General features: G+C 42.8%; 1 protein-coding gene across 5 annotated transcripts in view; it reads right to left on the minus strand.

Annotated features, from left to right (window-relative positions):
* Positions 1 to 22009, minus strand: part of dennd5b (DENN/MADD domain containing 5B) — a 45105-nt gene that overhangs the window by 17892 nt on the left and 5204 nt on the right. For 3 of the 5 annotated variants that reach the window (XM_026362147.1, XM_026362146.1, XM_033325859.1), the window contains exons 2-4: positions 9037 to 9096; positions 7374 to 7483; positions 4126 to 4813 (exon numbers count right to left, since the gene is read on the minus strand). In XM_026362147.1, coding sequence (XP_026217932.1) covers positions 4126 to 4813; positions 7374 to 7483; positions 9037 to 9096 — 858 coding nt within the window. The remainder of the gene's footprint in view (positions 1 to 4125; positions 4814 to 7373; positions 7484 to 9036; positions 9097 to 22009) is intronic. The other 2 variants (XM_026362150.1, XM_026362149.1) reach the window with 1 other exon arrangement.

Below are 22009 nucleotides of genomic sequence, written 5' to 3' on the forward strand. Positions count from 1 at the left end.
GTACTTGTGCCCAGATTTGATCTAGATCCAGCCACGTTGTCTGTAACTTACCATTACATTGTTACTTTCAAACTACATTTTAGATCTAAACAAACTGAAAGAAATCCAACCAATCAGAGACATCCTCACTTATGTGTGTGTGTCCAGACGTGGGACGTTTTTCTAAGTTTGTGTAGACAGACATATATGTATGTTTTAAGAGTCGATTTTATAGTAAAGGTTAGTGGTTAGGCTAATGTCCTCACAACTACAGAAAGACCGTGTGTGGATGTGCATTCGTTTTATCTCAAGTCTGAACAGGTTCAAAGCTTCGCCCACACACCTCCCTCCCCTCTGTGGGAAACAGCGAGGGAGTTTGACTGAAATGCTCCTGTTTCTTTTTTCAGGTTACAGCAAATCTCTTCTACTTGTTCCCCTTCACGCTCACATCACACCACAATAAGATGAACCTCAGAGTCTCAGCTGGCTTTATTAGCACTTGCTCTTATAACCCAACATGTCTTGAAAAGTGCCTCTACTAAGCACTATTCTTTCACACCTCATGAAATTCCCCTGCTGTCCTTTCTTCTCATAAAAGCTCACAGATTGAGGCCTTGTGGGTAATAAAAAGGCGATGACAAGGAAAGAATCTAACTGCAAGTTACTGAGTGGAATTAATTTACCATTTTTGCTATACAAAAAAATTGGTGCATGTGCTTTGATTCACATTTGACTAAGGCAAAGCAAACACTTGTTTTGAACAGTGACAAATACAAGTGCCTGTCATAGGTGAGCAGACATGTAGTCATGAAATAAGTAAGAAATCTGATATGGCAGCGCCTAGTGCTGCAGAAAGTCCCAGCAGACACAGGGCTCAGGGATGCTGCACGCTTCTGAAAAACAGGCCGGGACACGTCGAGTCATTGTGAAACTGTAACGGTGCATCAAGGACTGATAAACACCGGCAGCTCACTCTCACAAGGGAAGAAGCAAACAGTCAGAGGTGAACAGCTGACTGTGTCGGTAGCCTTGCAGTAAAATAAAGGTTACCGTATGGGAGGAAGATGAAAAAGAAATCAAAAAGGCTTACAGAAGCATTTAATTCCAAGACAATTAAAGAATCAGGTCAACACATCATGTTATCAACTACTGTTCAAGTGACCTGGGGAAGACACAATAAAAGACATCAACAGAAAATCAAAAAGGTCATACAATGACCCTTTAAATGGCAGACAACAATCGATCAAACAGCCGCCACACAGAAAATAAAGTCGGTTGGAGGTAAGATGCAATCTTAAGTGTGACTCAGGCCCACTTCATGCTTCAAACAAGAAGTGATGCAAAACCGTAAACCTGTGTGATGCAGTAGACTGGTCCAGAGCACCAGCTACAGTGTCAGCAAAATGGACAAGAGCACGGCCTGTGCAAGTGTTAATACATTCACTGTTGCGGAGAGCGTGCTGTCAACCAAAGAGGAGTTTGCATGGTGCTCCACAGCAAGCATGTTCGACCCTTTCCTAGCGTATCTTCCCTGTGTTGGTTAGGTTATATTGTTCTATTATGTATTTCAGTGTAACTCCAGTCTCTACTACTACATTTAGTTAAGAAAACCTTGGGTGTGCCCCTACATCAGCACCCATTCTTCTGGTTTCAGCCAAAAGATGAGAGAAGTGAAGGGAGTTTCTCAATAGCACTGAGACCAATAGCACTAAGTGACACTTGCCTGTCACTTTTTTCCCCTAGTTAATGACTATGTGAAGAGGGCAGGTAGGGGTTGAAGGGTCTTTATCCATATAAATGCTTGCTGACTGATCAAGAGGAGCATGGAAACATATGGCAGGGCAGTGCCTCATTAGGATCCACAAAACCTTCTCTGTGTTTTCTCTGAATGTAACACTTCCATCACCTACCTTCAGTCAGATGAAGATAACCTAAATCAGAGGAAATTAGAGCTCATTTGGACAGACGTGTTACACAGTCGGAGCTCAGGCAGAATGCCAACAGTCATTATCAATGACAAATGATGAACACTTGAACAAAGCGGAAACGTTTCCCACTTGAGAGGCCTGGTTTTTATTGTCTCCTTCCAGGATTGATTGCCCTTACTACTGACAGTGATGGATATAACACTGAAACCCATTTTACATCAAATTACGATGGGATGAGAGCAGAGCAGGCAAGGAAGTGGGGGGCCTTGCTCTTGGTCTACTGAGACGGGTTCAGTTTCTTAAGACTACGTGGCTTCCCTCAGTTTAGGAGATACACAGTCCCTGTTCATGAGACGCATATCTGAAGATATTCTATACGTGGAAGGACCCAGATTTGAATCATAACTCAGTCAGGTGCCTTTCTGTGTGGAGTCAGCATATTCTCCCTGTGCCTGCGTGGGTTCTCATAAGCTACTTCAACATCCTCTTACTGTCCAAAGACATTCAGTTAGGTCTACTGGTGACTCCAAATTGAGTTTGTGCAAGTGTGAATGTTTGCATCTGTATGTCAGCCCTGAGAGAGGCTGGCGACCTGTCCATGTTTCCCCCTGCCTCTTGCCTCTTTAAGATGATGATGGATACATTTATTTCATTAGTTTTAGTTTTTCAGTGTACAAGCTTTTCTACCTCGCCCATTCTTACAAACCTTTTTTTCTTTAAAATTTACGGTTCAGTGCAAACTGAAAAATAATGGAAAACTTAGATGAGGTAGACAATCAACAATTATCATATATTCGTAATTAATCAGAGGGGCATGTGACATTAAAACCTGCCTACTGTAGTTCTTTTATCATGGTTAGCCTTACTCAGCATAGACACTGGGACAAAGCTAGCTTCTCCTGTCTCATTTCTGTATTTATAACTGTATGCTAGGCTAGGCAGCACAGGTGTTTTGATCTTTGTACAGCCTGACTGTAAGAACAAAACTCAGTGAAATTGCACAGTCAGTACATCCTGCTGTTGTCCATCAAATATATAGCTCCAGTATGTAATTCCCCCACAAACCACAAATATTCATTTATGTTTTTCTGTTTGTGGATGGATTGAATGCAGATGGCATTAGATAGTGAGCTGTGAAGTGCTGTTAAGTAAAAACTGCTTTTGAGTCAGGCTTATACTAGTCTTTATGCTAAGATAGGTTAACCACATCCTGACTCCAGCCCCAGCTTCTTACTTGACACACAGATAAAAGTGACTTTGTCCCAGACTATTGCTTAGACACTTGCTTTTCACAGTTTCAGTCAACTTACCAACAGCAGTGGCCCAATAGAACAGTACATCACTACAGTACGTCCCACTAATGTCAACACACAATGTGTCCTGAAACTGCTTTCTAATCTCTCCCTGTGGCCTACTGATAGCCCAAAAATCACTCCCCCTGAGTTGAGCCACTATGCTGCAGTGCAAGACAGAGCAGTACAGTCATCCAATCAGTTTGAAGCATCTTATCCACAACTTATTTGTCTGCCTTTTGTAATTGGCCTGCACCACGGGAACAGGACCTCTTAGAGACTTGCATGCTTCAACATACTGTAGATACAGGATTTGGTGTGGGCAGTAAGCTTTTCTATTAACATGACTCATTCTGTGCAGATCAACAATAGCAACAACTGCAGAGAAAGTGTTTACAGAGTGTGCTGCAGCCTGGAGGAGGCACAGTAAAACTGAAAAAGAGTAGGACAGAGTAATGTAGGACAAAACCTCTCTGTGGTTTAAAGTTGATTTTTTTCTAAGTGAGCTCCTATGACAGTCTCACTGCAGCTGTGAATAATGGATTAAGGGAGAAGAAACCAGATCGATGTGCATCTCAGTTAATCTTTTATAATATATATATCTGAAACTTTTGAGAACTTTGGAGACTCTATCATTTGAGACAATGCTCTCAATTTTTTCCCTCCTGTCTCAGAACAACAAAGTTTTAATGGAACACTAGGGAACAGACATGTTCTTGTCTCATGGCAGGAAAGTATATAGAAGATAGCAGCATGCCTCTATGTTTGAACAAAAAATCTTCCTGCTGAAACAGTGCTCAACATTTCTTGTAATGACAGATGCCTGATGGGTCACATATGGCAGACAGGCCTAGGAAAAATTCTGATTTCCCGTGGTTCTGACATTTTCAAAATAACAGCAACACATTCTGTGCAGCTGGACTTACCCTGTGAGTACAGGAGGATCTGCATCTCCAAAAGGGTGCAGTTGAACACCTGGACCAGGTTCTCCACTCCCAGCAGACTGAAGGCCTCTGCAAGGGAGAAGTCAGCCAGCGGCAGTTCACCCAGGCCGGGCCTCTGACAAACGATAGGCTCATAGACACCGTGAAACTTCAATGAGCGTCCTGGAGCGGGCAGTGGAACCTCATACAGGATATTGTGAACATAGCTCTCTAGTGGCAGTGGGGGGGCAGTGGCTGCTGTCACAGCCCTGTGTAGCTGAGACAGGAAGCGGCGGCAGGCGTGCATAAAGGGCATTGGGGTGATCAAGCACAAAGCTTTGGACACGTAGAGGGTGTCCCGCGATGAGTCATAGCTGCCTGCTGCGCGAGAGGAAGACAAGGAGGACGAGGGGGAGTCAGCCTCATCTAAACTGCTAGCCAGAGAGTCCATGCTGGAGGAGGAGGATGAGGAAGACGAGGAAGGGGGATTGGCCGAGGCGTGCTCTGCATTGTGCATCTGGTAGAGGGTCTGCATGGCAGAGCAGATCTGTGGGCTGGTCACCTCCTCGTAGAAGGTGTGGACGAAGCCATACGTTCGAGAGCCATCCTCCTTGGTGATGATGAAGGAGTGGAACTGGGGACGACGTTGGTCTGCCTGGGTCCTGAATGATAGACCTTTAGGCATACACAGCTGCAGGGAGAAAGGGAGGGAACAAAGGTCAGTCTGCAATCAATCTGACTTATTAACCTCATTATGTTTCTCTGGCTGCTGAGAGCTGAACAGGAACTGACTGGAGACAAGAGCAGCCAACACACACAAACACATACAAGCATGTAAGTATACAACAAATACATATGTATAAGGTTTAAAGTTTGTATACATGTACAAACTCATACATTTACATTAATATTGTTGTCTTTACTTTGTTTTCTTTTGTGCACATTTGGTTTAACTCCAGAACAACTGAAATACACACACAAACACACCCCCCCCACACACACACATACAAGCCTGGTGACCTGATTGTGCATGAGTCATGAGTCTCACTGATCAGAACTGACACATCATCATATCGTCACCACAACCACATTCTATGTGTTTCACCTCTCAGTGCTGCTGAGCCGGGGAAGGTAATGAAATCAAACAGAGCCATGAGAAACGAGATGAAGTTTGGCAATTTGCTGCCTGCGGAACGAAGCGGGTCGCTGAACATTAGAGAAAGGCAACAATGTGACAGACCAGATGTGATGTCCTTGTAAGAACAAGTAAACAAATGAACGCCGTGGCACGGGCGTCAGTACAGAATGACCTAATCTGACTGTTTTCCTGTTTACATGTGAAAAAGAAAGGAGGACAAAGGGAGCAGGGAACCGTGCAGTGCGGGAAAACGTCTTAGGCTACTGTAAGAAGTAAAAGCTGGTAGCGTCTTTGCTAGAGATTAAGTGGACCTCTCAGGGTAGAAATGTCACACAACTTAAACAAGGCAATTTGAACCTTGTGGAGAACCACAGCAAATTTTAGTAGGAGGACAATGGAAGTGTAGTGTTTAGCTCTTAACATCTTTTGTTTGAACTTTTGATCATGGATATACAGACATCAATAAGATTATGTTTGATACAGAAGAAAAAGTCATCATCTGAGGCTTAGTGTCTTATCTCCCAGCAGGAGGAGCAATGAACAATGAGCGAGAGATGGAAGAGGAGGACGGGAAAACCAGGTTATCCACGCATTGGTTATAAGAAGAGAAGCAAATTCTGCTTTTTCCACAGAAGGGCTCTGAATTCACAGCTCACAATCTTGTGGGAGTTGGGTTTCAGTTGCAGCACTGCTGCATAATGGCTGGTTTCCACATGGACGTAAAGCGAGAACCATGGCTGAATTATTCAGCAGTGCTGACGCCAGAACAGGTGGAAAAAAAAAAAAAAAGGTAGTGACCTTCCATCACAAGAGAGTGACAACTAGAGCCCAGCACACATACACAGAAGAATACGATTTTTATTATTCATCACATTAACTTCACATAATATCTACAGTATGTAGTTAAAGTTATTTATTTAATCACTAACTTTCATATTTGACATTGTCTATGAATATATTATTCCATCTTTTGTAGACTAAGTGTGTTGTGGTGCATCTAGCAGAATAATAACCTTTAAACCTTTAACTGGGTTTGTGGAGGGCAACTACATTTTTTAGTTTCAGTTTCAGTTTTGTACATGAAATGTTCACTGCTGATGTGGCTGCATTTGAGATCAGTGAATTGCATGACAGAGGCCGGAGTTCACTCTGATTTTGTTCATCAGTGTTATAGAATGTCTCTTACCTCAAACAGACACTGGCGTTGTGTTTCCTCACAGGCTTGCAAAGAGCACACACGCGTACAACCCAGAGTTTCATTTAGCGACAGCTGATCACACCCGCATCAGCATTTAACACCCACAGTGACAATCAGCACTGGATAAAAGCTGAGAAGCTGCTAGCTGCTAACTCCTACTGAGTTTTAGATTTTTAAGGACCTGCAGAAATCCTGAATAATGCAGATGGAAATTAGCATCGGATTATCTAAATATACGGAGAAGGATTCTAAAGTGGGTGAATATAAGTCAGGTCTATCATATATAAAAAAAAAGAGGTATTGATTAATATTTGAAGAGGACTTCATTAACGCGAGCTCACTTACTGAAAAAGATGCATGAGAAGTCAAAGCGTATAAGCTCCCAGCAGATCCTATTTGTGATTTTTAGGAGGATCAGTGAACATTTATCACCCTCATCACTGAAACTATCAGTTACCATTGATTGTAGTGGGTGTAGAGAGTTTAAAGCATCTTATTCACAACTCACTGTAGCAGCTGTTTGACAGGTCAGCTTTAAGAGCCTGAGATCTGGATGATTTAAACGATGGATTTGTTTACATTCCTCGTATACAGCAATAATTTGATGTTTAGATTTAGTGGTTTGCTCTAGATGTGGCCCGCAGGAACCAGGAGTTAAACCTTGTGGCTCTTGGATGAGTGCTCTAACTGCTGAGTCAGGGCAGCACTGAGGGGATTCATCATCGCTTCCAGAACCTCAATGCTGAAGTGTGCAGTACATTCCTTGATCTGTGCCCCCTAACCTTCATTTAAAGAAAAAATCTGCAGTGTCTGATGTGTCCTCTCTCAATGAAACTAAACCCTCTCCATGCCCTGCTTGATGCTTAGTGATACTGTTCATTCATATGAATCGTTTTTACCCCTTGCCCCACCTACCATGTTGACAGCATCCTGGTCAAAGGGGTTTCCTGACACATTCTCAGGGTAGCGTGCCAGAACTTTAGACTTGAAGGTCCTCTTCAGTGGACTCTGCTCAAAGTTTTCACCTGGACAGATGAGAGGATAAGGAAACAGGTGGGATGAGTATTTACATTTTTCCAGATGTAAGTATAAATATCTAAAAACGTGACCATGCCAAGTTGTGGAGAAAAAGGACAAAGAGCTCAGTAGTTTGGACCAGGACAAAAGAGGACAAAAGACAGCACAGTGAAGATGAGCTCATGTTCAGCATGTGATTCTGTGGATGGTGTGTCTCACTAACAGCCACTGTGACTGCATACGTGAGATTCCTCTCTGTCAGCTGGACTGATCCGTTTCCCCCGTATCAGCACACACACTTACTCGCTGAATGGTGCACCTCCTCTTGCCAATGAGCATCCAAAAGGCAAAACCATATCAGAAGCCAATGTGTTAAAAAACACACCATCTTACCTAGCTCCACAGCCTAGCAGTATCTCAGATTCTCCAAGAACAATGAAGAGGTTCTTCAGTTACACAACTGAAGTGTGCAAGGCCTGCAGTACCTCATGTATACCACCAGCAAAAGATAGACAATATGTTTTATAATTTGTATGAAATAACAATAAAAAATAAAATAAAAGAATAATCATAATAATAATAATGTGAATTGTTATTTATCCAACACCACTTCCAACAACAATAATAATTGTGCTGCAGGGCACACCAGCAGCTTGAAAACTTGCTGAGCCCCTTTAGGGCTGAAGGTGCTTCTCATCCTGGGGTCGAATCTGCAGCTCAGTGATGACTCTCTGTGGGCTATTAAATCTCACCACTAATCCAATCCACATTTCATTTCCTTTCAATGACTACAAGGCGGGGACAATCCCGCATTGATTTCAGATACGTGCACAGGGGTTCTGGTGTATTGACTGTCGACTCTTTGAGCCACTTTATGATTAAGCCGAGGTCAGAGAAGGTTGAGAGAAGAAAACAACATGAGGGAACTTCTTTCATTCGGGTTTGGATGAGCAGTGGGGAGAAGGAAAAACAGTCAGCTACGACCAGGGAAAACGATAAGGACTGATTTGGATAACAAGCTCAGAGAAAGTTGACCTAAATACTGTACAATGGAGACAGGAAATGAGGGAGGGAGAGAGAGAGAAAGACTAAGCAGATGAAAGGGAATGAAGGGTGTAATCCAGGTGGAAGTGGCGGAGGCACAGTGATACACATAGACAATAGAAGTGATTTAAGCTTTGGACAGACAGACTGACTGTGGTAAGCTGGCTCTGTGGGGATGGCTTTTGCATCAAGTGCTTGGGGTAGGGTTCACATACTTTAGCTGGTTGCATTTCCAGGTTTAGAAGTTAAGCTTCACTTGTTAGCTCAATGGTAACCTCCAAGGTAGTGAAGTGCATAACCACACTTTTTATTTGGTTTTAGTTCATTACGTTTACTGCAATGTGGCATCCACCTGTGTAGAGCGATGGCAATACCTTGCTACCATCCCAGCAATACTTCACTTTGTAGTAGTTTTCAGCTTTCTTCTAAAAAGAATGTGCTGGATAAGAGAGCAGGAAAAGCAGGCATGCATGCAGACAGGGTGAGGTGTAGCACTCTGTTATGATGAAGCGTTTACCTGTGGCTGCAGTATCTGGATCCCTGCCTTGGCGGTCTGCTTCTAGCCATTGGTATAAAGCTATGGACGAGCCACATGCAGAAAAACATGGAGAAAAACAAAACAAAACAAACAAAAAAACAGAAAGAAAAACAGAGCAATGTCAAAACAAATACACACGGACAAGCAAATTAATAAATGCATGAGAATGAGTAGAGCATGAACATGACACATACAGTTTCATACTTACAACAGAGCATTGACATTTAAGATGTAGCACACATGGGGAAAACTGTTATCGTTTTGGTATTTTGAAATGGCACTTTTTACTTTGGTGTTATTTTTTTTATAACCAGTGCAATTATGGAAAAAAATGGCCTGATGATGAAAAGCAAATGTCACAAAATGCACATACGTATTTGATATAAATTGTGGGTCATCATCTGCAAAGTATTACACCCCCTTCTGAGCCTTCCAGAGACTCAACTTAATATTTGGTTAGGGAGTACAAGGTGCCATTTCAGAGATACAAAACACGGTGAAAGAATTTCAATGAATGTCAGAGTCTGTCTTAATGATGGAGTTATGAGTGAAGTAGTAGCTTGTGGTTCAGTGTTAGTGAGCAGTCAGCTATTTGGAGTCAAACCAAGCAGCAGCATTTGCACAGAAAAACCTTTCCAGGAGCAGCAAATCACAGTTTCAAACATGGTTACCAACCAGACAAAGACTAGAGATGACAGAGTTCACATTTATATGTAAATGCATCATATTTTACAATCGAAAAGCAGACATTCATTATTGCTTAAAACGTTAAAAATATAAATAATGAGTGAGTCTATTAGTATATTTATCTGTACTGTAGCAATATAGCAATATATATAGACCCTAGTATGGGTCTGCAATGACTCCTACATGACATCATTCAAGTGTTTTCACAACTCATAACTGTGAGATAATCACGATGTGGTGTGTAAAACTGTTGAATGTAGCCATATTTAGCAGATTCCAGTGTCTCGATTACAGCAGAATACAAACAAGCCAATCTAGCCCATCTTCTGATGGATGTACAATGTGAGCATAGAGACAGCAGAGTAATCCCTGTGAGAACCTCTCTGCTGTTAAGATCAGGGTCTCCAGGCTAAAGATTAAATGTCTTAATCAGTATCTTCCACATGCAAAAACCAAAAACAGAGAGAGAATAAGGTACTTTACACTCGCAACACTGCTTGTTACGCAGCTAGATGCAAATACTTTTTTATTTAAATTCTTTAAAGAATAGTCTCATACTCAGAATACAGGAGAAAGTCCACAGGCTGTGTATCTCCACTCCACATAAAGTATACCATGTGTTATACATCTGAATGGATGGATTTAATTGAAATTCTGCGCTGATTGATTGGCACCAGACTGTGAGGAAAGAAATAAGTGCTGGCTGTGTATGTGACTGCGCATGCACAACCTTTCCTCTGTCCAGTCTTAACTCAGTGCTGCATGCAAACAGCAGGGGCTTGGATTTCAAGGTCATTATGCAGCTGGTAAATTCTTAAAATAGACTCAAGTGCACACTCTGCCCAGGTGTCTATATGTTGCTATGTTCACTAACTTTAAGACACCTGCTGTGAGTGATCATTGGTCATTTACTGCAGCTTCAGTTCGGTGAACAACAGGCAGTGAGAATAAATACATTCTATTTCCCCTCTTACACCGCAGGACCTGCTGTGGCGCCTGAAAGTCTTAGCAGTCATTCTGCGATGTGATGTGAGGTGAGGTGTCTGGCAGTTCCGATGATGGATAAGTCAGAAGTGAGGAAGCTGCTGAACTGCTGGGTGACAGGAAATCCACACTACAGCGCTGCTGGCATTATCTAATCATTACATCACTGAACCTCCAACTGGCACTGTTCACTCTTATCTGCCTATTTTCATTCTACACACTTTATACTAAAATGTTCACAGTCAACACCACACTGAAACACACACTCAACAACAACACACAACACACTAAACTGTACATTTTGCTTATACTGTGAAAATAGAACTAATCCTCCTGCTACAGGTAAATCAAAAAGTTTGAATGAGTGATTGTAATCACCTGAAGATGAATGAGTGTCAGCGTTAAGCTGCCTAGTTAGTGGTCTACATTATGTGCTGGAGCTCAGTGTACACGATACTGAAGACGATGGATTTACTATTGATGCTGCTTAAATTCAGCTAACATCTAAATGGTATTGATGTTCTGATATCCCTCCAGCTCAGTCCTGATAATCCCTTTCACTATGTGCACAGAGATTAAATAGTGTTTTAGTAATTAGATTTACTCTCTACACACATCTTTCTCTCTCCCTCTCTCTTTTGCGCACACACACACCCTGGTACATACCAGTGTTTGCCCTAACCATCCCCAGAAGCAGGGCTGAAGGTCCATGAGCATGCAGCATCACAACCCTGTCTCATAATAACAGATGCACAACTTGAGTAATCAATTTGATATGTGTAGATATGTGCACATAGAAATGTGTGTGGCGCCTACGCCACTGTGGTATTCTGGTTAAGTAAAGCTGAGACAAACAGCATCATACAAAAGACTTTGTGTCTGGAAACTACAGAGGACTTAATCACACAGATGGCGATGTGATGAAAATGAGAAAAGCAATAACATGCACGACGTTACCAGGGCAAACAAAAGCAATTACGCTGGTGAATCAGTGTTAATCCCAAACCCCAAAATCCTGTGGGACTCCGTGCTGATGCAGAGATCTGAATGCTCTGAATCGGATCTGAATACTCTCATTAACACCATCAATTCCCACTGTGATTTCACTGCTGCAGCTGAGCAAATGCAAGTTCATTTTTTTTCAGTATGATGGAGCCTTTTTCATAAACAGTAACTATGACCACTTTTATTAAAAACAACCAGATAGCTTGATTTTTATAGAATATGCAGGCATTCATAAGTAAACCTGTTAGTGTGAGCCTGTTACATTTCTAATACTAACGTGTGGGTTTGTATCTTCTGTGTGTGCACATGTGATTTGTTCCATGTGAGGTTTTTATCCCTGACTTTTACTTTTTAATGGGATTACAGCACAGAGATTAATGCAGCCACATAAACTGGGCAACATCTGTCTCACTCTCACACACACACACACACACACACACACACACACACACACACACACACACACACACACACACACACACACACCTCATTGGGTTCTCTAAATTCATTACCGTTCATTTCCAAGAGACTTAAGGTGGAATTATGCTCTTCTGCATGTAATCAGAAGTATGCAGGTTACATTGTCAGACTACCACTATTGCTGGTGTTGTGTTTAAAAACCACAGCTTTCTAAAGAAGTAGACTAAATACAAAAACTGGAATAAATTAGTCACTACACTCAATGTTTCAATGGAAAGGAGCTTAACAACAGGGGCAAGACATCATCTGCTAGCTGCTCCTGTAGCTGCTCGATCTACTTTACTATTACTTTGTCTTCTTTTCATTTTATTTCAATTCCCAGTACCTTCGCGACGCCAACCAATATGGTTGGTATGGTTCGCTGGATGTACAGCTCTGCACAATACATTTTTGAGATTTGGGAGGTGAGCAAGTGAGCCTCCTAGGTTTGAATAGATGTTTACATAAACCAACGGAGAAGCATGAGCTTACTCTAGCCTTTACCATGTAACTGTGAATGTGAATGAGAGTGAAAATAGGGGATGAGAGCTGATTGGGCCCCTCTGGACAGCCCTTGCTGCTGCCTGCCAAATTGAATTGCAAAGCAGCAGCAGCAGCAGCAGCAGCAGCAGCAGCAGCGGCAGCGGCAGCAGCAGCAGCAGCGGCAGCCGGATGAGTTCAGCAACAACAGATCAATTGCAGCCTGCGGGTGCACGTCTCATACTCTGCCTTGATCTATCCACTCTCCTAATAAACACACTTCTGGTCGTCAGCGGGTCTTGCGGTTTCTACTGAGAACCTGACACACGACTCATGACGCGCCACCTGAAACTATAACGTTTCTGAGGTGAAGAAGATATTTCTTGTGACAATCATCACAATAATGAGGTCATTGCCATGAGTAACAGGAGGGGTTTCCCACTCTAAGTGTCAGGGTGTGGTATTATGTGACACACACTGCATCATTAGAGCCACCAAATCACTTAATGTGCTTCTAATTACATACAATTGGCCCCAGGAGGACATCCCCAGAATACATATCCATTAGTCTGTATTTACACATACACATATCAACACAATAAAAATGAGTTTGAGACAGCTTTTATTATTATTCCTATTATTATATTGATAAAGCATAAAGCTCACCCAAGCACACTTGAGCATGCTAAAGTTAAAATGCCCAATAACAACACACACAGATGCACACATGCAGATAAAAATGCAAGAAACACTGAGGAACTAATCATACATTGTCCCCAGACCCTAATGCATAATGCATGTGGACCCTGTTGCCCTGACGGATTCTCTTGGAGTGTGTGTGATGATCAGCATGTGTGTGTGTGTGTGTGTGTGTGTGTGTGTGTGTGTGTGTGGACTCAGGGAGTCTAGGAGCAAGATTGACAGACAGGCTTTGTTGCCTCACTGCAGGTTGGGCTGTGCAGTTGATTCACTATGTACGTATGCGTGTGTGTGTGCTTGAGTCCTCCAGAGGCAGACTGAGCAGACTTGACAGTAGTCGGCCGACTGAGAGACAACACTGTCAGCGCTTCACCTGCACCACAAAAGTACAGCCGCTGTATTCATGGATTTGAAAGGTGGGCTGCAGCCGACATTATTCACAAACCCTGGGGCTTGTGTGCCCTGCACTACTTCAAAAGCATCTGTCTGTGCATATGCTGAATACCTGCTGAATATATTAAATCATCCCCCCCGATGCGCAGAGTCACTCATGTGTGAAAGCAACAATGCATTGTGGGCACAAAGACAAGAGCCAGCTGCAGTGTACACACAATAGCTACAGAAGTAACGTGTGTACATGAGGCTAAACAAGCCACCGCCTCAGAAACCTCACATCTGTTTCAACACAGTTCACGCAAATGTGCAAAGATGCTTAGAGTTGTGAATAAATTTCATGCATTGCTGCATTCAGTTGTTTGTGTACAATCGTGTCACTTCTACAATCAGACAGGAATCTTCTGAATACAAAGGCCACGTGTTGCATATTTGTTTGTTTTTTTGTCTTACACCCCATGTAATTGAATCAGCTCTTCCTAGAGCACTTTATATTTCTTAGATATTTAGTGTGCTTTGTAACTCACTTGTAAGTCGCTTTGTATCTGCTCACTGAATTAAAACGTCCAGCCCTTTAGTGGAGTTGTAAAATTGAAGAAATAATACTGACAATTATGACCCGACACTTTGCGTAGTGCACTGAACATAAATCGGGGAGAAAAACCCATGCTGCTTCTGCAGTTAGGAAAAGAACATACTTTTTAGGGCCAAAAAGCAGATCCCCTAAACACATATCACTCCACTTAAGAGAGAAGAAACACGACTGTTTGAGTTACAATGGCCCAGTGTCCCAGTGCCCAGGCTAAGCTGGCTCTATAAGTCCTATTCAGGCCTCTACTGGCCTGCCACAGGATGCTGCAGTGGTGATGTCATTACTGTGCCATGCTGCCAGACCCTACTTGGTTCTTTTCTTCACTTTAAGATGGTGAAGAGGGAGAGAACTAAAGAAGAGCAGGGAGATAAGAGAAGGCCGAGGAAAAAAGAGGCTGTAGGGGGACTTGCTGAGCGTGGTCGACCCATTTTCATTCAGGCACATGCTCTGGTTGCTCCCCTGGGTCCTTTCATTACTGGAGGCTTTTGTGCCCTAACTCACTGTCACCTGAGTGTATAAGCAGATTAGCAGCTGCTGTTTATCTACACCTTGTTATAAGCTCTCTGAGTAGTGACTGGTGAAAGAAGCACAGATAACCATCACTATATGGAATCAAATCAGCAATGAAGGAAGAGGAGGAACCGCTTACATCGTGTGTAGCGAAAAGGATAAAAACACACGGTCACGTCCATGCACTGAGGGATTTGGAGGGGAAAATGTCCCCTGCACGTCCTTTTATCCCTGTTAAGCTGCAGCCGCCACAGTGTGGCAAGTGTCCAGCATTCTTTACCCATGACACAACTGTGGCAGCAGGCTGGCTGCGAGGAAGACCAGTACTCTGCTGCCAATTCACGCATAATAGTGTAAGGCAGTGAAAAACAAATAAATAAAAAATTCAATTTGCCTGCTGAAGCTGAATTTTTCCAGAAACTTCCCCTTGCGATCTTTAAATTGGTTAATTTCTTGGTCTCTGTGCACTGTCCACCAACAATTTCCCCATGGGGATCAAGATAGTAGTTAATATTTGGAGATGGACGGAACGCTCACGCAATGGAAAACATGAAAGAAATATGATAACATTTACTGAAACATTTGTTTTATCATGAAGAATAACTGTGTCAAGCAGACAGGAAGTAGCTGTCTGAGCTGTTGTATGTGCGTCAGCTAAGAACAGCTGGCATCACAGCAGCTGCAGGGCTATAACCAGGTGCTGATGTGCCTGTTGGCCATGTGTCAATCTGAGAGAAAAGGCATGTACAGGTCTATTATAAAGGCAGACAGGTGTGTCAGTCAGGCTTGGGTAGCTGCTGTCATCACTGCATTAATGAGGCTTTTTAGAGTTAATTTATGTTCAACTAAATGTTTGCAGCCGAAACTAGGAGGATGAAAACATGACCTTTGTTAGCAGAGGCGACTAGAGCAGCATCAACATAGCCCCCATTTGTCTAAATGAAGGGAGAGTGGCTGGCTTTGCTCAGAAAGATGTAGAAATCCACAATAAGGGATGACTTGCAGAGACAGAGAAAGACAGATCAAAGCCTTGCAGTGATGCTGAGAAACAGCGAGGCAGCAAGATGTGGGAGATGAGCAGGAAAAACAAGGGTGCCAGAGCAAGGTAGACGGTAGAGAAAGAGAAAGTGACAGAGAGTGGACAACTGCAGAGTCGGATGAGCTAACATTTCATCACTCGGACGGAACTTTGGCGTTTTAAAGCAGACATGATGAATGTAGCTGAATCTTCAATACACAACTGTAGAAGGAACAGTTGTGTAGTGAAGGGAACGGGTCAGCTGATGACAGTTGCCCTTGGACCTGGCTCTTATTCTGGTGTAGTACACACTACCTTTGAACTTTGCCTTGAATAATCAACCATGTGTAAATAAAATAAAACAATAATAATTCAAATTCTTTCTCCCCCCCGAATCAAATCAGTGCACTGTGAGAAGGTTCAATGTGCTTGTAGGAGGACTAAAGGTTTGACTCAGCCTCCTTTGATCTCCTCTCTCTATGGTAAAGTCTGCAGAAATAAAGAAGGCTTTCTCAGCACTGTTCAGCAAAATGCCTGCACACACAGAAACACAGACACACATACACACAAAGGCACAGACAGTAAGCAAAGATATTCAGTTAGATGCACAAACCAGGCTCTATGCACATACATCCACAGTCAGACCTAAAGCCCTGAAGACAGTATCTCGCCTGCAGTGGCTCTAAGAAGCCTGTGGCCAAACATCAGTGAACCACACGGTTGCACTTAGTGTTTCTTACACAAGCTTACCTTGACTCAGTCCCAAATGCACTGTCCTGCTGCCACAAAAAAAAAAAAAGCAGCAAAGGTGGATTCATCCGCCACTGAAAATAGCCTCCACGGTATGCAGTGAGATGACTTAGCCTTTCAAAATAACCTATAAGATTTCTGTCTTTGTGAGGACTTTAGAGTGAGTGGAAGGAGGTGAGAAAGGAGGTGGCTAGGTCAGGGTTTCCTCAAAAAGGAGACAGACCCGTGGCGTCGGCACAGGTGCGAACTGCACTTTTTCACATTTTGCGAGGCATTCACAAAAGTTTGTGCTGAACCAGATTTTACTTTTTTTACGAACCCCAACAGCATTGGCCAATTACATTTCAGCACACATTCCTGGTAGATTAGCAAGCTGTTTACCTCGAGATTGACGTTGACAAAAGCCAAAACAGATGCTGCTGTGGTGACTAAAACTAATAAACTTTAAACATGTAAATCAGTTGCTCCAGCTGGATGTGAATGTGTTATCATCTCACAGTGTGTAGAGAGTACTCTCTTTAGCTCCTCAACCCCTTTCAGTGAAATTATTTGCCTTCCTAAATGCTGTTTTGTCTTCATAGCAAACCCCTGTGACTACTGTAGCACAAAACACTAAAGAGTCCCTGTAGGATAGTGGTTACATCATTCCATTTGTACCCAAAGTTAATAGCATTGCCTTTGAGCAGGCCCTTTAGCCCTCTACACAACACCACGTGAGTGCAGGGTGGGGGATTGACAGGTCATACACAATAGTAGTGATGTTTCATAATTGGCTACTACAGAGTCCAGCAGAAAGAGAACTGCTTGAGAGAAATAAAGACAGAGTACCAGAGAGTGACAGACAGAGACATGTTTTTTAAAAATGCCCCTATAAAGTATGAGCATTGAGAGCAGTTGTGTAAGACTGTTCAGCCATATGTCCCATACTTGAGCCTTGAAGCAGGAGGGCTGACATAATGTGAACGGAGAGATGAGAGGCAAAAGGAAGACGCTGGGAGGAGAAGATGTCCTTTCACTGCACGCACTCACAGGACTGAGGAAAAGCTGAAGTTGACAGAAAGTTCTGGAGCGATTACATCCAAAAGTTTGAATCGCCTCAACCATCATACTCGTGTTTCTAATCTATGAAGTGCTCATGCTCATCGTGAAGAGAGGCGACTTAAAACGACTGTTGTGTTGCCTCATGCCACCTCTGTCTCCATCAAAAAGTGTGACTAAAAAATATCATTACTCAAAAGAAAACTGGCTGCAGATATAGAAACTTTAAACAAAGGGGCATTTGGAAGTGTTTCTTTTTTTATTCTCACGCCACTCTTGTTCACCACAAGTTAGTTCTCATCCAGGGTATGTCTGACAGGAAATTGTAAATGGCACTTGGGTCCATTCCTCATCCCTTGCAGTGATTTGCTAAGCTAAACAGTCATTTAAAGAGGTCTCTCTCTCATTGACAGGTCTGCCACAGATTTAACATGCTTAATAGGCTGACAGTCAACTCTTCGATATTTCAGGACATATCATAAAGATGTCAGTGACGTGATCTTGGAAACCTAGAGTAGGGAGGAAGGAAACTTTTATAACAGAGACATGCTCCATCCCTCATGTAAGAACACCTGCTGTGAGATTTCCTCATTTCTGCTGTGCTGCCACATTTCACTCTGATGGGATAAACAATCCAAGCCTGTGGTTCAGAAATAGCTGTTGAGTTTCTCTAATCTGCCTTGACAAGTCCACCAATGTCCCAACCAGTGTCACAATTACATAACCTCATGTTGTTTTCAGGGGAGGAAAGAGGACTTCTTCTGGGCCATGTGTAAACGTGACCCAGGTTCAGACTTACACAATGAATTGAAATTGAATTGAATTAAGTGTAACCTACACACTAATTCCAAATCAAATATTTATTTAAATGGGTGTTTTGATCCCAGTGATCCTAGTTGTCGGAACGTTTTCCAATATCTGATAATGTCTTGGAAATTATTCACTTGGAAACAGCATGGTTAGAGTTAGTCAAGGCGACAAGGCCAACAAACATTACAAAAATCAACCATCTTGGACCCAGGTACCTCTCCATAACTCAGACATTGTTGAGCAAGAGGTGAGCTGAGCTGATACACTGAATATGAATTTATTTTAGTAATGGGTATTTAAAAAATGTGCATATCAAAAAAGCTTCTGCACACTTACTAGACTTACTAGACTACAAGATACGAAGCCCTGACTTAGAAATATGTTTGAAGATCCAGGTTATATCTGAAACGATATGTAAACAGGACAAATTGCAAATAACCTTGAATTAAACTGTGTTTCATGTCTGGCTCTGTCAGCCTAACAACACATTCACATTTGTTCACAGACTGTCAGTCAACAAGGCTGATGTCCTTCGTATCAGTTACCCCAACACCATTACACTTTGGACAGTTATGGCTGATGGCACTGCCTTTCATCACTGCTGTGTGTATGTTTGAGTGCATGTGTTGGGCCCCGGGGAGCAGTTTGCCAGGCTGTTTAAAGAGAGCTCGGGGAGCCTTTTTCTGCTGCAGCAGAGGGAGGCTGTGACTAGGCGGCTTTATTACACACATCGCTGATCTGATTCACTGTATTCACTGTCCTGTGCAGGCGAACAGGGTGTTCGGCTTAATGGCATGTATGTACTGCCAGAGGGGGGTGAAGATGAAACAAAAGAGGCAAAGAAGGGGGGATGGAGTTCAAAACAAGTTTGAAAAGAGTAATATGACATACGTTAGCTTATCTAATAGCGGTCATGCTTTGTTTACCCAGCCTTATCACACAGACCAGAGGTCAGTGGATGAGTTGGAACTCAATCAGTGGTTGAACAAAGTCCAGTTAACCAGTTGGACACACAAACACACACACACACACACACACACACACACACACACACACACACACACACACACACACACACACACACACACACACACACACACACACACACACACACACACACACAGCCTGCCCTTCTTATCCTTCTACAACAGGTTGGTATGACCAGCCAGACTTAAAACAGACAAAATGTTTTTCTATAGTAGCATCCACTTGTTGCTTTGTAGTACTAACACTCTGCTGCTGGGACCAATCAGTGGATGACTTTTTCCTCTTGGTTTGGTTTCTTTTCACACTGAGAAAAATCCAAACGTACTAAAATGCATCACGTCACATCACACAAAAATGTTTGTGTGACAGAAGAAAGATGATTTCACAACGAATGTTAACACGGGTTGGTCATCTCGCTGATTATTGATTTTTTCGTTATAGTGCCTGCATGCAAACTAAAGCCTGTATGTATGAAAGCACTCTTGCTGGTTAATGAAGTGAGACCTTATCAGATCTAGTAAGAGGAGGCAGTCTGGTTTTGTATGTTAAATTACTCTTACTTATCATTAACCAGAGAAATAATTATATAAGAATTCAAATCATTCAGCTGTGTGATAATCTGACTGTTTATGAAGTTTGATCCAATGTCCAGCATGCCTCACAGTGAAGTGATGGATGTCAGTAAGCAGCCAGGCCCCTGTACCACGCAGGCTCTAATCTGTCATAAGGGGCCTTAGTTACTGCTGTGGGGCCTATCACAGTTATGTAAGAAGATTTAGAGCCTGCCTGACATAACACCAACCTCCACACTCTCACAGCGATGTTGGCTGTATGTCCACGGGAAGTCAGGTATTACATGTTTCTTTTGTGGTTGGAATCCGGGCAGTTTTCCCCCTCTAGTCACAGCCTCCCTGCATCTCGCTTTTACCCCTTCTAAGTGTTCATTGTTTTTATAGTAAATATTTTAAATGTACTTCTGTAATTCCAGGTTCTTGCCAACACATGAGATTCAGCAGTGTCAAGTGTTGGCTTGGCCTGAGTGCAAGCACGCAAGCGTGCAAGCGTGCACGCGCGCACACACACACACACACACCTTCAAGAGTAAACAGCAAATGATACACTCAACCTTTTCACATAGAAGAAGGCCAGCTACTAGGGGTTAAGGATAAATTATGGAATGAGTACCACTAAACATTTCATCCCTAAGCTAATAGTAAATATTGATAAATGGCTGTCCTCTTGCCAAATCGTGATTTTTATGAGGTTACAAAAGATGTGAACTGGGATTGTTCTGATCCATTTGTGTGAGGAGTTTTTGTGACTGTGTCAGGAGGCACAAGTTACTTGGAAACAGTATTGTTTACACACAGCAACAGCTAACCTGCTATTACCTATGAGCTCTGCAATACACAGACCTGCTCCCAGGAGAGAGACCTCAAATCCACCAGCAATGACATGCATCAGGAGCTGAGGAGGTAAAGGTGAACCGCTGACAAATGACCTCTAACCTCTGAATAATATGGACAAATCATCAGGGCCTGGCTCACCCAGAGGGTTTCCAACTAGTAAGGGTGGACGGCCAAATGAGGCTGTTCCTATCTGTGGTGTATGGAGGAACAATGCTGCAGGTCCTTTGTCCTGTGGTCAGAGTTCGGCCTCCATCACTCCCAACAAACGTCACAAAAGTGACCCAGATAACTGATATCTGAACTTAAGGCCATTCACACCTTCTTATCTACTGTATCTCACCTCCCTAATTAGGTTTCATCATCATCATCATCATGTATTACTACTATTATGACTCTATTCTGTACTTCTGTATTATTCATCTACATTTTTCTGTTCTGACGTATTCTGTTTTTGATGTAATTATTATGAAACTGCAGTGGCACCTAATTACCTACTTACACATACTAGCTACCTGTTAGATTTCTTCCTCAAGTACAGTTTTTCATACTCTACACAAATATCACATATCACAAAAACCATAAATGCAAGTGATCTGGCCTTCAAACATTATTACCTTCAGGTGCCTTAGTCTTATTGACTATGTTTCATGCTATCTTTGACCTTCTCCAACTCTCTTTATGTGTAAGTGCCCCTATGAGAAGTGAAAACAACCCCCAAGCTCCCTCTGGTTTCTTTGTCCCCCTTCCTCTCGCATAGAGACCTAACATATGGAGCTCAGGGTCAGAAGTCAATGTGAGGGAGGGGCTCTGAAAAGGCTGCCCGCACCTCCCAAGATCAACTGCTCACTCTGCTGTCAGAGACGGGAAGGCATGCAAGTGGTCAGCAGCAGTTCACGGCATCCTCTGAGGTTGACAGGTCTCCCCGACTCCCAAAGGCAAACAATCCATCATTACTACCCACCCCCACGTTATCCCTAGACCTCTGAACTTTAACTAGAAAAGCATGGCCTCTCCTACAGGTTTACACTACACATCTCTACCACTCAACATCCTGTCAGACAGATGACAAGTAGGTTTGAGGCTTTGTCAAGACCTCCACTTAAAACCAACAAAACATACTTTAGGTGACAA

The sequence above is a fragment of the Anabas testudineus genome, chromosome 23 (genome assembly GCF_900324465.2).
Source record: "Anabas testudineus chromosome 23, fAnaTes1.2, whole genome shotgun sequence".
In the NCBI taxonomy this organism is placed as follows: domain Eukaryota; kingdom Metazoa; phylum Chordata; class Actinopteri; order Anabantiformes; family Anabantidae; genus Anabas; species Anabas testudineus.